At 35.3% G+C, this 11,757-nt stretch overlaps 1 protein-coding gene across 2 annotated transcripts in view; it reads right to left on the reverse strand.

Annotated features, from left to right (window-relative positions):
• The window catches only part of LOC106877752 (protocadherin-11 X-linked), a 98,766-nt gene that overhangs the window by 23,882 nt on the left and 63,127 nt on the right, over positions 1-11,757 (reverse strand). For both annotated transcript variants that reach the window (XM_014926762.2, XM_014926763.2), the window contains exon 2: positions 4,886-7,310. In XM_014926762.2, coding sequence (XP_014782248.1) covers positions 4,886-7,300 — 2,415 coding nt within the window. In that variant the 5' untranslated portion in view covers positions 7,301-7,310. The remainder of the gene's footprint in view (positions 1-4,885; positions 7,311-11,757) is intronic.

The following is an 11,757-nucleotide window of genomic DNA, read 5'->3' on the forward strand; positions in this document are numbered from 1 at the left end:
ATATATATATATATATATATATATATATATAGATAGATAGATAGATAGATAGATAGATAGATAGATTGATTGATTTCGATACATAGGTATAGATAAATAGACAGACAGACAGACAGACAGACAGACACAGACAGATATGTGAAGATACATAAGCAGATAGATATAAATATTGATTTTAAACAAAGGCAGACACAGTAAATTTATAGATGGTTATGCCCAATTTATTTTATCAGACCCAAAAGGGAGAAAGACAGATTTAGATCTGATAGGATTTAAGCACAGATCTTAAAGATTCGTAATTAGTAGAAGGCATTTTGTCCAACAACTCATCTGACACTATAAAGCCACTGCCTTATAAAACTGTAACCTCATACACACACACACGCACACACACACACACACACACATATTCATCTTCTACTTGTTTTAGTTATTAGACTGTGGCCATATTGGGGCATCGTCTCAAACAATTTGTTTAGTCAAATGAATCAACCACCCCCACCTTAACCCAGTACTTACTTTTTGCTAAGCCTGGTACTTATTTCATTGGTTTCTTTTGCTGAACTGCTAAGTTGCGTTGATGTAAGTACACTAACTCCCTGTTGTCAAGCAGTGGTGGGGAACACAACCACAGATACAAATTCACACACGAGTATGTATGTGGGGCCCTCTTGGCTTGGGGGCCCAATTTGAACTTATCTGTGTAATTGGTTGAAAGACCAGCCCTGTCTCCATACAATAAGCTTGGCCTTTTCTTTAATGGCATGTCAACTTTAGCAAAACCTTCATTCTTGAGATTATCTGCTGCTTTCATATGGAGCTGGCCTTAGTTGTATGGTCTTAATTGTGTCTTACAAGGATCTATGGATCAGCCAAGGATGTATACATCAGCAAAGAAACTGAAATACCAATGTTTCTTGAACAAAGTCCTTTGTGACTGTTAGAAGTGCAGTTAAAGAGTGATTGGCCCATTGGTGGAAAACTGCAGCCAATGGCACTATGGTTCACTAAATGTCATCTGAAAAAGAATATCATAAAATATCACAGGCAAGCTGGTAGAATCATTAGCACACCGGGCGAAATGCTTAACAGTATTTTGTCCATCTTTATGTTCTGAGTTCAAGTTCCATTGAGGTCGACTTTGCCTTTCATCCTTTTGGGGTCAATGAAATAAGTACCAGTCAAGCACTGGGGGTGGGGGGGCAATGTAATCAGCTAACCCCCTCACCCAAAATTTCAGGTCTTGTGCCTAGAGTAGAAAGGATAATTAATATGAGTACACTGTCATAATCACACAGGCATATATATGAGGACAGATATATATAGAGAGATATAGTGGCAACGTTACATATCTGGGATCAAATACTTAAGTCTAATGCTTAAGAATATGAAAATGACAACATATATGGGCAATAAGCTAGAGGTTAGAGTATTAGATCATGTTAACTGGTGGTGAGGAGTAGACAGAATCATTAGCATGCTGGACAAAATTCTTAGTGGCATTTCTTCTAGCGCTTTACACTCAGAGTTCAGATTCTGCTGGGGTAGACTTTGCCTTTCATTCTTTTGAGGGTGATAAAATAAGTACCAGTTGATCACTGGGGTTGATATAATTGACTTACCTTGTCCCCTAAAATTGTTGGCTTTGTGCCAAAATTTGAAACCAATATTGGTACCATGTAAAAAGTATTCGTGATGGTGCCACATAAAAGGCACTGGCGTTGATGTTACATAACAGGTATTGGTGAGGGTGCCACATAAAAAGCACTGGTGCTGCTTCCACATAAAAGGCACTGGTTGTTGGTGCCACATAAAAGCTACCATGTCAAAATAGACAATGGAACTTGGTGTTGCTCCCAGCCTTGCCAGCTCCTATTAAACTTCCCAACCCATGCTAGCATGGAAAACAGATGCTAAATGTAGATGATGATGATGATGCTGATGATGGATATGAAATCCAGCTGGTAAAGCAAACATTCCAGGTTCAATCTTTGGACTAATTCAGCATTATCACCTGGAGAGAATACTGATTGAAATGTTAATGCCAAAGAAAGAAAATAGTCTGAAGACCAGATGCATCTTGATCAGTTTTATTAAATTAATTAAACTAACAAGTTATGATTGGACATTTATTATATTTCAATGTTAATTGACATTCCTTTATAGCATTGTTCTGTTATTTTCCATTGAGTCAACTGTTATTCTGAATAAGGATATTTATAAGGTAATGAGGGTGGAGGTGGGAGGATAAGGAAAATAATTAGTTCATGAAACCAAGGACGCAATGGTCTGAAGCTTTTATGAAACCAGTGATTTAGAAGGGGAAAAAAATTGATACAATTACAAGTTGTGTTACATTTAAAGGACAGCCTTAGGGAACTTGTTATCGAAAACCAAAAACCAGATAAATGAATAAATAAAAGAGAAATAAAAAAAATGTAATGACAAATTTGTCTTAGTCATCCTAAAATTAAGCCATATAATCCAAACCATTTCCCCAGAAATGCTAAAGTATGGAATACCATAGTTGCAAAAAACTCTGTTGACAATGAGTATGGTAAATAAACAGACAAGCAATCAATATGCGTCTAAATCCCCTTTTCCTTTGCATAAAAGAAGGAAACAAAAAAAAAAGAGTCAAACACTGTTGTATTATGTGGTTTTTGTCTCTTTTGAGGACACTACATATTGTAAGAGAGTATTTATTTATATAAAAAATAAAATATATATATATGTATGTTTATCAAATATTGTAAAAGTGTAATGCAATCACTTTTATATCACCATCATCATCATCATCATCATCATCATCATCATCAGCAGCAGCAGCAGCATTTTCATCATCATCATTATCATCATCATTGTCATTGTCACCATCATCATCACCATCATCATCATCATCATCATTGTCTACATCATCATTGTCCCCATTATCATCATCATCATTTAACATCCACTTTTTCATGCTTGTATGGGTCAGAGGGAATTTATTGAGACAGATTTTCTACAGCTGGATTCTATTTTTTCTTTTTTTGTTTTGTTTCCAACCCTCACCTGTTACCCAGCTCTGTCCCCAGAATGCAGATAGCAAAAATGATGTCACATTTTGAATTAGAGGAAAGTCTTGCTTGTTTGCACCCCACCCTCACCCCTTCCCTCATTGCTTGTATTCATAACTTGCATATTAACTGGTTGATTTCTTTTTCTGAAAACCCTAGCTTATCCAGATTGCCACTCAGGCATTTACTCACAAAACCAACAGCACCAATTGTTATTGATACAAATGTTAATTTATAATCTGGGTATAGAAACTAAAGGTTTCAAAGCAGTTGTCCATAGTTATCCTTTTCCTCTTCGATTTTCAGAGGGATATTCACACAGCAGGGCAGCTGACATCAATGCTGGTATATACTTTCCTTGTCAAATCCCAAATACCAATATCTGGCCTGTTGCATGTGCAAGTGACATGGCATATAAATTTATCTGATGGTGTGTGTTGATGTTCTGTCCAGGATGATATGAATCAATTTGTTTGTTTCTTTTAATGACGTATTTTCTGTACCCTAGACAGATAGCCAGTGATGTGGTATGTAGAGTCCATATCTTGTTTGCATGGTCCATTTTTTGGCATGGTCTTTATTCCCTGGTTGAGATTTGTTAGGGGTCTGTTCAATCAACAAGCCACTGAAGCTGAATATGAATATCAGTCCATCCAATAGAGTTCTGTTAGAAATTGACAGTACGAGATAGAGAAAATATTGCAAAAATAGGTGAAGGGTTATGTTGATATTTAAAGGCAGATGAATGGCTTATAATAACCAGTGAGGTGTTATAAAAAATACTTGTAGGAAGTGTGTTATATTATGAAAACTGGTGATGAAGGTGTGGGTTAGAGTATAAAAGCTAATGGTTACCTTAACCAGCTAACTAAAAATCTCTGACATTTGTGCACCTCAAATTTAAATTGAAAAATATATTGCAAAATTATTCTTTCCTAACATGTATAAACACACACGCACACACGCACGCACACACACACACACACACACACACACACACACACACACACACACACACACACACACACACATACATACATATGTATGTATGTATGTATAAAAGAGTAATATACAATGTGGATTCAGAGAATCATGAGGCTATCACAGTATGCATCTCCTTTCTTATGGAAATCACATGTAATCATTACTGATATACATATCTATCTATCTATCTATCTATCTATCTATCTATCTATCTATCTATCTATCTATTTATATATATATATATATATATATATTTTCAGATTCTTCATACAGGTTTCATGCTAGCACAGTTGGCATGGTTTATAGTTTTGTTTGTGCAAATGCTTTTATTTTTGTTGCTATTATCAACTGTGATATGTGAAGCTGTATGACATGCAATTAAATTGAGGTAAGCTGAGTTATGTACTATCGGCATGGAACAGGAACAGGAACACAATGTAATTGTCATATTGAAGTTTATATTAAATACAATTCTTGATAACTGAAAGAAACGATCATATGTCGAACTGTCAGCCTCCAAATAAACCTACTGTAGCAGAAAACTCATTTTATATTATATATCAATATTTTTCATTAGAAGACAAAAGGATATGATACAAAATGTAAGGAAACTCAGTTGTATAACATGATATAGAGCATTAGTTTTTGCCAAGAAGGTACTGCTGCAGTGATATATGCTGAATGTTAGGATTTTTATCATAGTGAAAGATGTTTCTTTTTTTTATTTGTTAGGACTGTTTTTCTTTTTCGTTTTGTTGTTTGTTTGTATTTTTTTTTATATATATAACTGAATGAAAATTAATATAAATATGATTTTAGCATCAAAATTTGATAGAACTTACCTGTGTTGATGCTGGAATACTTTTTGGTGTTGTCAATGTTGTCCATTCAACCGGTAGCTCCTGCTCTGGACAGAAATCCCTTCTGGATCTCATTGATGGTGTACTGTGATGCACCCCTTCTTCGGGGTTCTGTGTTATAGCAAAAGGATTGTTACTCTGAGATATCATTAAACATTTCTCTCGTCCTGGTTGCATGGCTGGATTCATTGCTGCTGTATGTAACATAGTTCTCCTTCTGTTACATCTCACTATACATATCGTTATTATAACAACTATAGCAATTGATATCACTACAGCTGTAACAACTATGATAATGACCAAGTTGATATCTATCATGTCACTAGATTGGATATGAGCAGCTGTCAACATTGGGGATGTTCTGTTGCTGACAGTTAGTGTTAAGGACAGTGTAGTGGTTGCTGACAGCACTGGGCTGCCACTGTCTTTCACAACTAACAAAAGATTGTATGACCCGGCATCATTTTGGTAAACTTTTCGAGCAAATGATAAAACTCCAGTGTAAGGATTAACAGTAAACAACTGATGGTTTTTTCTATCAAGCATTTCATACTTAAGGAAAGCATTTTCCCGACTGTCTCTGTCTGAAGCTCTCAGAGTTGTGATGTCATTTTTGCTTTGTGGGTGATAATGGACATCTAGGCTGAAAGGGTTAACACTAGGAAATGTGAAGTATGGTGCATTATCATTCTCATCCATGACTTCAACAACAACATTTGCTGTACTGTTTAGTGATGGTGTACCGTTATCCTTTACTAAAACCCGGAATTTATATATGTCTCGTCGTTCTCGGTCTAAAGACCGTATAGTTGAAATGAAACCATAGTCTGTAATCTGAAAAGGAAACATATTGTTGTTATCAATTATGAAATATGTTAGTTGGCCTCCATTTCCTAAATCCAAATCAGTGGCATTGATAAATCCAACTGGGAAATTTGATTTTTCATTTTCATAAGTAAGAAATTTAAATGTGTCTTTGGTAAATTTAGGCTGTACATCATTAACATCCATTACTTGGATTGAAAATTTTCTCGCAGTCTTCAAAGCTGGTGAGCCTTTGTCATGACAGATAATTGAAATATTGTAGTTACTTTCAGTTTCTCTGTCGACTGTGTTTTTCATCAGTACCTTATATTCTTTGGAACTTATTTTTAACAGCTGAAATTTATCGCTTTTAAGATCGCACGTTACTTCTCCATTTAGTCCAACATCATTGTCAATAACACTGACATAGGCAATAAAGCTGCCAACTTTGATTCTCTCTGAAATTGCAGCTGTATTCTTTTTTAATGCAGAAACAAAATTGACATCAATTTCTGGCGCTCTGTTTTGTTGATTGATCACATTTACAAGTAGCAAAACTATAGAACTGAGAGGAGGACTACCTCTGTCTGTTGCTTCAACAAAAAGTTTATATTTTCGTGTCTGTGTAACTGGGAAGACATTCAAAAAGAATATTTCACCTGTAACATTATTTAACTGAAAACTATTTTTTACAATTTCGGATGTTTTAGAACTAAAGTGGTAAATTATTTTTCCATTGTCTCCAGAATCTAAATCTGTAGCAGATAAAACGGTAACTGGTGAAGCTCTGTGATGTGTATTCTTTATGGAAACATTATAGATATCTTTTGAAAAAATAGGTGGATTGTCATTGACATCAATTACAGAAACTTCAATATTCAGAATTCCATGCTGGGAGGGAAAGCCTCCATCTTCTGCAACTAGTTGTAAAAAGTAACTGTCTTTTGATTCTCTGTCTAATTTTTCATCTAGACTAATCCTTAGTTTGGAAGTACCGTCCACTTTCTTAGATACTGATAGTCTAAATGGTTCATTATCGTGTTTTTTCAGGCGATATGAAATTTTTGAATTCATAATACCTACATCTTGGTCGACAGCATTTGGAATTGATTTTGCAGTTCCTTTGCCATGACTTTCATCAAAAAGGAGTTTTATCTGTTTTACAGGGAATTCTGGTTGATGGTCATTAACATCTTCTATTGTTACCTTAATTTTAAGAATCTTGATAAAAGTTTCTGCTTGCTTGACTGCAACTTTAATTGTTCTGGAACATTCTGTGCTATAAGAACATAATGATTCAGCATCAAGTTTCTGTGAAGTGAAAAGTTTACCAGATTTAGAAATATTAAAAAGCTGGGAAGTTTCTTTTTGGCTGAGTTGGTTAAAAGTTATCAAATTGTGATCTTGAGATGAGACACTGTTTAGAAGTTGTGAGTCTGCAGCAATATCCCCTATATAAGTTCCTGGACTTTTCTCTTCCTGGACAGGGTATGCAAGATCAACACACATGCAGGTATGAAGAAACAAATGCAATATATATACCAGTACTAGCATATTCTCTCTTGTGTCTGCTGAGTTTATAAGCTGAAGCATTCGAATAATTCTGAAAATAGAATAAATAATTTGATTTTAATATAACAGGAATATAAGGAGTATTTTTATACATAAAAAGAAATATTTTTATATAAAATAAAGGCATATTTGTTTTTAACCTCATGGAATAACTATGAATAAATGTTTACAAATTAAATCTAATTCAACTCCTTATTAACATTAGTTTCAAATTTTGGCACAAGGCCAGATATTTCAGAGGTGGTGGGCAAAGCCGACTGGATCAATCCCAGTATCCAACTGGTACTTTTTTATCAACCCCAAAAGGATGACAGGCAAGTTGACCCCGGCAATACTTGAACTCAGAACAGGTGAGATGCCACTAAGCATTTTACCTCGTGTGCTAATGATTCTACCGGCTCGCCCTTATTAATATTAATTATCTATTAACAAAATTTCATTGTGGATTAAAAGAAAATTTCATTGATGCTCTTAAAAAAGTGACCAGGTTGTCATGTTCTCTGTACATAAAAGTGGTTCAAGTCAGCATGACATGTGTAGGTGTCTTGGGTGCATACAGATAATGCATATTTGGAAAGTGGTAAAGGAGAAATGGAAGTTGGTATAATTTTCATAGCAGTGTGTGTTATTAAATTTCACAATAGGTAGGTCGTGTGTGTTAAGAATGTGAGTTGTAAAGACCTTCTTCATCACATACTGTAACAAAGCAATCAAGTAGGAAACTTCCAATCCAATGGATTATAAATGAATGGAGGTCTTAAGTAGCTGACTTTGACTGTTGGATAAACCTTTAGCATTTAAACCAGCCATATTCCAAAATATTCTACCTGTTTTATGTTCAAAACTGTCAAAATCTGGCCTCTCACGTCTACCCTACAATGTCATTCTAAAAATATACAATCACATCATTGAAATCTCAAAGTTACAAGATAATGCATGATTAATTTAAAACAATGTAAATTAGTAAGTATGTATGTATACACACACACACACATACACATATATATATATACATATATATATATATATATAGTGCAGTGAATAAACTGTCATCTAAATTACGCAAAGATGAAAATATCTCTGACATCTCATTTTAACAGATATATTTACCAAAATTACATTAAAATATCTTGAAATACTAAAGAGTAAATTTATTCAATAAAATCGCCATTTGCTTAAACCACAGCCTCCAGACAACTTCGGAATCTCCTGCAACTCTCCTGGATGGTCTCTTTGTTTAAGTTGGTAAAAGCTGCCAAAATATTTGCCATCGGTTCATCTTCTATGTTACAAGGAGTATTTGTTTCGCCAATTTAATTTTCTTTGCAGTTGGGGCAGGTAATGTAGTATATGAGGTTCTGCATTTTGCAGATCATATCTGCATTTATTTTGAACAAGAATCCACTCTTGAATTTTATGTGGGAACCACTTTCTAAGTATTTAAAGTTGTTGTTGTTGTTGCATGTTCCACATCTCCTGCTTCCACATTCTTTTACTAAGAATTCTGATTCATTCTCTGATGTGAATTCTTCTCCTGTGAGGTGTTTTTTAAGATTTTTTGGTCGGTGTCTACTATTCCGTAATAGTAGGCTAAAAAATAAAATTGGTATTTTCTGCAAGTCACACAGCCTCAATAAACATGACATATCTCAACAAAAATTAGTTTTAAACATAACATTCTTGAATGAAAGATAGATTGGTATAAAAAACTGCTTTCCACAGTTAAGGGTAATAAAATTCTTAGAGGAAGTATCTGATTTCTGCAGTAAAAAGGCTTAAGCAGAAAGTAGAGACAGTTATAACAGGTAATAATTTAGAGAAAGTAGTATTCTACGTAAACTTTCTTCATAATTGTTTATTTATTTATTTTATATCTGTTTTACAACTTTTCTTCCTATGTTAATAAGGGGAAAAAGCTTTTGAAAATTGAGATAAATTTGCATATTATTCAACCATTTATTTTTCACAACGAAATTCCCTTACCACTTACTACTCAAGTATAAAGAGAACTTGCTGACCAGACAAAGACAAGCAGAGTTATGTGCCTTTGTGGAAAACATAAAACAATAGCTATTGTATAAAAGTATGAATGAGATTGAGTATTTAATAGGTCCAGCAACATAACCTTACGACTCTGAAGTAGAAAACATTTTAGGCAATTAATTATCACAACTATGGGTGACAGTTATCAGGGTTAGAATACTCTTATTACATATCCATATTAGAATATGACAATCTTTTCAAATAGCATATTTAATTCTATGAGTTCCTCTCTGTAATAAATACAACTAAGTAGGCAGCTAATACCACCCTCTGGGGTAACATCTCCAATATCCCACACATGGGCTTTATATGTGCGTGTGCATGTGTGTGTGTGTATGTGTGTGCTGTGTGTGTGTCTGTGCATGTGTGTACACGTGTGTGTGTGTATATGTGTGCATGTGTGTGTGTGCATGTGTACATGTGTATACGCATATGTGCATGTGCATATGTGTTTGCATCTGTATGTGCATGTGTATGTGAATTCATGTGTGTATGTGTGCATGCATGTGTGTGCATGCGTGTATGTGCATTTGTGTGTGTGTGTGCATGTGTGTATACATGTGTGCATGTGTGTGTGCATGTGTGTATGTGTGTTCGTGTGCGTGTGTGTGTGTGTGTGTGTGTGTGTGTGTGCGTGTGTGTATGTGCGTGCACACGCCACCTTATCTTGAGATTGCATGATTGTTATATATGAATATCATGGTCACACAAGCTGTATAATTTGTTTCTAGTCCTCCCTGAAAACTTGTTGGATCAGGAGAAAATATAACCTCACTTCGAAACCATAGAAAATCTCTCACAAAATTTTGTCTGTCCCATGCAAGCAATGATGATGATGATGTTGATGATAATTATGATGATGATGATCCTTATTTAATTTCTCTCTTTCTCTCTATAATTCTCTCAAAGTGGTTCACAAGTAGCTAAGCTGCAACAATACCTGTAGAAACACCTCCATCTCTATCTCCACCAACAAGGTGGCTTTTGTCCACCACCATCTGCCTCTCGAATTGTTCTCATACATTTTGGTCCCTTGACTAAAGAATTTCCTGACCCTCAGTTAGCGCACTCTAGATCAAACCTCACCAAATTTCCTCACCAAATGTAACAGAATCAGACCTAAACAAATCACCTTCTCCAATATCTCGAGTGCCTCCCATTTCTCAAAGACTACCAGTACCATTTCTCAAAGATTACCAGTACAGCTTCCCTATAAGGCAGCAAGCTGGCAGAAATGTTAGCACACCAGGCGAAATGCATCTTTATGTTCTGAGTTCAAATTCTGCCAAGCTCGACTTTGCCTCTCATTCTTGCAGTGTCAAAAAATTAAGTACTAGTTGTGCACTGGAGTCGATCAAATCGACTGGCCCCTTCTCCAAAAATTTCGGGCCTTGTGTCCAGAGTAGAAAAGAATATTTCCTTCCCTATGACTGGACATGTTTGCAGGGAAGACAGGAAACATATTACACATCTTGTATGACAGTGCCATCTGTATGTAACTATCGCATAAAGAAAAGGAGGCAAACACACATGCACGCATACACACACACACACACACACACACACTCATACATACCTGTGACTGTGTGTGTGTGTGTGTGTGTGTGTACACATGACAGGCTTCTTTCAGTTTCCTTCTATCTTTTCACTGATTTTAATTTGAATTCCCTATATCAGATGCTTCATCCTTTTTGTTACAATTCATAAAGACATTTTCACTTCATGTTTAATTTGACACCAACACAACAATCAAAATAATAAAAAAATATGCAAACTGAAATATTACATTTTATGATACCTAATCCCCAATTAAATAGATTTATTTCAATACAACTGTCTATGATATCAACATACTGATAATAATGTAACAACATTATATAAAAAAGTTACAGCACAAAGATTTCTGTCATAACATAATGTCTACTTTTCTCTAAGTTTGTGTTTTATTCTTTGTGCCGTGCACGTACTTCTAGCTTCGTTGCTGTCTTCCTTAACTTATGTGTCTGTTCTCTGTCCCTGCTTTAAACTATTTTTTTCCAATGAGCTGTTGTGATCATGAGCACTGTATATAATAAGGTCATTATTATTATTATTATTATTATTATTATTATTATTATTATTATTATTATTATTATTGTGGAGGCGCAATGGCCCAGTGGTTAGGGCAGCGGACTCGCGGTCATAGGATCGCAGTTTCGATTCCCAGACCGGGCATTGTGAGTGTTTATTGAGGGAAAACACCTAAAGCTCCACGAGGCTCCGGCTGGGGATACTGGTGAACCCTGCTGTACTCTTTCACCACAACTTTCTCTCACTCTTACTTCCTGTTTCTGTTGTGCCTGTAATTCAAAGGGTCAGCCTTGTCACACTGTGTCACGCTGAATATCCCCGAGAACTACGTTAATGGTACCCGTGTCTGTGGAGTGCTCAGCCAC

Source organism: Octopus bimaculoides, chromosome 14 (genome assembly GCF_001194135.2).
Source record: "Octopus bimaculoides isolate UCB-OBI-ISO-001 chromosome 14, ASM119413v2, whole genome shotgun sequence".
Classification (NCBI taxonomy): Eukaryota; Metazoa; Mollusca; class Cephalopoda; order Octopoda; family Octopodidae; genus Octopus; species Octopus bimaculoides.